Source organism: Littorina saxatilis, linkage group LG4 (genome assembly GCF_037325665.1).
Source record: "Littorina saxatilis isolate snail1 linkage group LG4, US_GU_Lsax_2.0, whole genome shotgun sequence".
Taxonomy (NCBI): domain Eukaryota; kingdom Metazoa; phylum Mollusca; class Gastropoda; order Littorinimorpha; family Littorinidae; genus Littorina; species Littorina saxatilis.
Genome location: NC_090248.1, coordinates 59,534,780 through 59,540,550, shown reverse-complemented (window position 1 = coordinate 59,540,550; position 5,771 = coordinate 59,534,780). Strand labels below are relative to the sequence as shown.

Here is a 5,771-nt window from a genome sequence, read left to right as displayed (position 1 = left end):
TTGATTGATCGACTGATTGATTGATTTATTGATTGATCGACTGATTGATTGATTAAATGGTTGGTTGATTGATTGATTGATCGATAGACTGATCGATACATTGACTGATTGGATGATTGATTGATTGATTGCTTAATTGATTGATTGATTGATTGATTGATTGATTGAAAAATGTGTTTCCTAAATATACATCCTATTCACTACACTTGTTCGTTTAATTCCTTCAATTTGTTACGTTCACAGACTGTATATGTACCGTTTATGATCCGTGGAACAAAGGGACGTAAACGCTTCTGGTTGGGGTTTTGTATTGATTTTTGTTATTGCTGACTATGATACTTAGGCTACACAAGACATAATTCAACCTTGAAATGTAATTATTATCTTATTGCAATGTGCAGTTGGAGACGACGACGCCAAGCAAAGCGCTCAAACAATGGCGGCCAAATCGTGTCATCAGCTTGTGAGTTTGCAAAATGTTATATTCCCTGAACCCCCCTCCTACCAACACACGCACGCTGGTGGCTTTAACAAAAAAGAGATAATTAAAAACAATATTCTGCACAGGAATCAGTTAAAGCAGTCCTTGACAGGCGTATTCTTAAAATAACTGTGTCAGGGTTTTCAAGCGGTGTGGCAGAGTAAGCGCCCCAGACACCGTGACAAGCGCTATCACGTTGCCAAGCAATGAACACACTCGAGCTCGCTGTTAGCCGGCTTAGAACGGCCATCGTGAAGAACAACTGACTGTGATGAGTATGTTATGCACTACGCATTGTGTAAATATTGCATTGCATTCCCTAGCCTTGCCTTGCTTAGAATGATACCATTTCCTTTAAAACATATACTCACCGGCCTTCACGATTCGTTGCGGCAATGATCGTTGGCCCGCATTGATCGCTGACAGCGTTTTTCGACTGAGGTTACGTGTAATTGACTTGTTGTCTAGCGATGTCTTCAACTCGCTGTGATGAGTATGATAGGAACTGTGCGCTTAGTATAATACCCTTTCCTTTCAAAACATAAACTCACCGGCATTCACGATTCGTTGCAGTCGTTGGCCCTCATTGGTCGCTGACAGCGTGACTCAACTGAGGTCACGTGGGATTGACTTGTTGTTGAACGAGTTTCGGAAAACTCATGCTTTAGCGATCAGTGCAAGCAATCAACAGCGAATCGTGGCTTCAATGTGCATGTTTTCGAAAGAAAAGGGCATCAGATCGAGTGCACTCTGCACAACAGTTAGTTGTTCGTCGCAATGAATGGTCTAAGTCGGCCAGCAGCTAGTGTTGTGGCTTGGACATGTGTTAATTGACGTGTGTCTGAGGCGCGTGATTACTTTGCTGCGTACACCGCTTGAACATCCTGACAGAGTTATTTCCTAGCATCGTCTATTGAGACCGACGATGATTTTTCAAAGACTTCGTGAGTTGTCTTGACCGACAATTCAGTACGAACAGATTCGCGCAGTAAGCTTGCTGAAGTCGACTTCGCGAAGTCGACTTCGCCCATTTAATATCAAGCTTTTAAGGGTAATGATTTTGTCACGTGTCCATGAGGAGTGATTGCCTCATGCCATGACTGTATCCTAACAGTCAGGCCAGATTTGCGAAGATCAGCCTAACAGTTTTTAAAGGGAAAGTGTGCCTTTAAACTTATGCTTATGCTTCTAAACGTATACATGTTTGAATAAGGGTTCCAATGTCGTCTTTTGAACATGTTTTACGATAATTATTTTATCGGTATCGGTATACCAATACGTACTAAGGGAAACAACGCTGTAAACTGCACTATAACTTGGAAATAGGTGCAGCTGGTCTCCCTTGGGGATCTTTCTCTTGTTTTGGTGCTGGTTTTTCGTTACAATTTTGTAATAATTTATGTTGTTATTCTTGTTGTTCTTGCACTTGTTGTTGTGGTTGTTGTTGTTGTTGTTGTTGTTGTTGTTGTGGTTGTTGTACTTGTTCTGGCTATTGTTGTGGTTGTTGTGGTTGTTGTACTTGTTCTGGCTATTGTTGTGGTTGTTGTGGTTGTTGTACTTGTTCTGGCTATTGTTGTTGTTGTTGTGGTTGTTGTACTTGTTCTGGCTATTGTTGTGGTTGTTGTGGTTGATTTATTGTTTGTTTGTTTATGGTTGTGACTTTCCTGTTAAAGTTCTCCGGCAGCAAAGGGATCAAATGAAAACTTGAATCTTTTTCAGTTGAACTGTCACCTCCTTTTGCTAAAGACTTGACAAAGGGCAGTGTCGACGCCACTGAAGAGACGTCATCGACACACGGTAAGGTTGGAGGGTTGGCGGTGCCAGAGGAAAGCGGTGAAAACTACTACGAGCCGTTTTACGTCTCTCAGAACTACGACGCTGTCCATCACGTCTACACGGACATGAAATCTCACCCACGAAACCAGAATTAAACTGTCTGTAACGATTATAACGATATCCGTCATCTCAAAAATGCCTACGACGCACACGGACACTCACACTCGCATGCAGACGCACACACATATATGCACGCAAGCGCATTTACATACACACTTACGCACGCACACACACACACACACACACACACACACACACAAACACAAACACACACATACACACACACACAAACCCACACACACACACAAACCCACACACACACACACACACACACACACTGTATCTGTGCATCTGGTTATTCTTGATACAGGTCACAATGGGTACACATTTGGGTCACTAAGAATGCAATTTTGTTGTTGTTGAACATTACTGTGTGAGACTAGAGCAGCAAATATTTTGTTGTTGATATTATACACAACGAAAGGTGGGTCTGATGTGATGGAGGAGCCACATTTTCAAAAGTTTGTCCCAGATAAAATGGTATTATTAAAGGTTTGAGGATACCACGGCGAGCGGAATTTCATATATCGCTGGCTCCAGCCTTTAAATTATTCGTAGGTAGGTTAGAAATAGGCGCACTGATGAAAAACGAGAAATCAGACTCGACAAGGGAGATAATCTTACTTTCGGCTCTCTTTGGGTACGCCGTTCTGAACAGTGCCAAAACTGTTGTCAAAGAAAGTTCACAAACTTTAAGAAAAGCTGCCAGTCGAGAAGGGTTAAAAATATGGAGAGAAGTTAGTTGAAATGCATTTCATTCAATTAGGAGTCGTTTGTCTTGTTAGTCAGGCAGCGCGAAAGGCATAGTTACTCTTTGTTGTGGCGATGCTGTGGCAGTTTGTCGATCATTGAGCCGCTTCGAAGCAGCAGAATGTGTTAAGCGACAGTAGAATAACGTTTCTTTGATAAAGATACGTTTTAGGTTGGATAAATATTGTTAATTGTTATTAAAGAAGTGCTTGTTGTGAAGATATGTACAAATAATTATGTACAAATATAATTATATAATATATTATGTAAACATTTGCTGTGAAGATGCTGGCAAAAACGGCGACCAAAAACGGGAACGCAGACTAGGTGTGTCTTTGCCGACTTACCTCACGGTCTGAGTTGTTGATAAGAATTGTGTCTCTGCTGTTTTTGTTATATTTAGTCAAGTTTTGACTAAATATTTTAACATCGAGGGGGAATCGAAACGAGGGTCGTGGTGTATGTGCGTGTGTCTGTCTGTGTGTGTGTGTAGAGCGATTCAGACTAAACTACTGGACCGATCTTTATGAAATTTGACATGAGAGTTCCTGGGTATGAAATCCCCATACGTTTTTTTCATTTTTTTGATAAATGTCTTTGATGACGTCATATCCGGCTTTTCGTGAAAGTTGAGGCGGCACTGTCACGCCCTCATTTTCAACCAAATTGGTTGAAATTTTGGTCAAGTAATCTTCGACGAAGCCCGGACTTCGGTATTGCATTTCAGCTTGGTGGCTTAAAAATTAATTAATGACTTTGGTCATTAAAAATCTGAAAGTTGTAAAAAAAAAAAAAAATTATAAAACGATCCAAATTTACGTTTATCTTATTTTCCATCATTTGCTGATTCCAAAAACATATAAATATGTTATATTCGGATTAAAAACAAGCTCTGAAAATTAAATATATAAAAATTAAATTGTCCAAATCAATTTAAAAACACTTTCATCTTATTCCTTGTCGGTTCCTGATTCCAAAAACATATAGATATGATATGTTTGGATTAAAAACACGCTCAGAAAGTTAAAACAAACAGAGGTACAGAAAAGCGTGCTATCCTTCTTAGCGCAACTACTACCCCGCTCTTCTTGTCAATTTCACTGCCTTTGCCATGAGCGGTGGACTGACGATGCTACTAGTATACGGTCTTGCTGAAAAATGGCATTGCGTTCAGTTTCATTCTGTGAGTTCGACAGCTACTTGACTAAATATTGTATTTTCGCCTGACGCGACTAGTTTAAATATTCCAATCTTCTTCTTGTCGATCACACGTGTTTAAATATTCCAATAAAACTGATGCAATTCTTGAAATTTTGCATTTCATTGCTTGTGTTTGAGAATAGCGAGTGTTTTCCAAGGTTTAACCTGCGTAACGACTGGTGTCACACTTGGGTTACCTCGCTTCCATCAGCGCAACGCTCTAAATGAGCTTCAAAGTAGAAAAGCAGATAAACAAACAAAAAAAGCATTTTAAATCTATAAACCGAGCCACAATCCATTACACTAATTTTAATTTCGGTATACATTTTGCAAATCAAATTTGTTCATGACGTTACATGATGCGAAGGTTACGCTCGACTTTCGATTCAAAGTAACTCCACTTACACTTGGAATCTACATTTTGTAAGAACCGTGTGTTCCTTCTTCTTCTTCTTCTTCTTCTTCTTCTTCTTTTCTTCTTCTTCTTCGACGAAGCGCTGAGTTCAATAATATTGTCAAGATTTGCTCTATAAATCTCTTAGCGCACTGTGATTGTTTCAATAACGATATTGTCAGTAGCGACAATAGATTATAACGTTTGAAAAGGCACATTTTTCTGCCAGCGTTTGGATAAAATGTGGACATGACAAGCATCAGTTGGTAATGTGGAGAAGATAAGCCACATGTCAGTAATACAGAGGATGAGAAGCATCATTTGGTAATGTGGAGAAGATAAGCTATATGTCACTAACACGGAGGATGACAAGCATCTTCTCAAATCAAAAGAAAGGGAACAGCCTCGCTTTGGCAAAGGGCGGAAGAATAATATGCTCTCTGGAAAAGTTTTAAGTGCATTGCCATTAGCCAATCAGTTTCACATCAGTCATGTGACACCAGTACTTACAATGTACTGACAATTATTTAAGTTATTGAGACATCCCAGTGCACTAAGGGATTCATAGAGCAAATCGAGAAAATTCATTATTGAACGAAGCGCATAGCGCTGAGTTCAATAATTATTTTCGAGATTTGCTCTATAAATCCCTTAGTGCACTGGGATTGTTTCAATAACGATATTGTCAGTACCGCCAGAGAAAAAAGAAGATTCAAAACGCACATTTTGCTACGCGCATTTGGATAGGCGTAACTGTGTGGTCAGGTTTGTGTCAGATCTACTTTTGTGTGGGCTGTCTCAAGTGTGTCGTGCTTTCGTCACACGCAAACTCTTGGTTTAATTTCTGTTGGTAAATTCCAGTGTAGCGTTAAGTTAAAAAGTGATGATCTTTCATGGAGACCTCATTTAAACTCGCAGAAAGGACTGTGCTCTTAGTTATTTGCATTTCGAAACCTTCATCGAGCTTCGACAGATTGACTGTGCAGAGTGTTGCCCCTTGAATTGGCTAACCCCCCAAGGTCGACGGTAAGCACATTTTCAAAATAAATG

At 39.9% G+C, this 5,771-nt stretch overlaps 1 protein-coding gene across 1 annotated transcript in view; it reads left to right on the top strand.

Annotated features, from left to right (window-relative positions):
* LOC138965662 (multiple epidermal growth factor-like domains protein 11) overlaps positions 1-4,453 on the top strand; it is a 9,480-nt gene extending 5,027 nt beyond the window's left edge. The window contains exons 7-8 of the mRNA XM_070337837.1: positions 402-463; positions 2,201-4,453. Coding sequence (XP_070193938.1) covers positions 402-463; positions 2,201-2,412 — 274 coding nt within the window. The 3' untranslated portion in view covers positions 2,413-4,453. The remainder of the gene's footprint in view (positions 1-401; positions 464-2,200) is intronic.
* Positions 4,454-5,771: the final 1,318 nt, after the last annotated feature.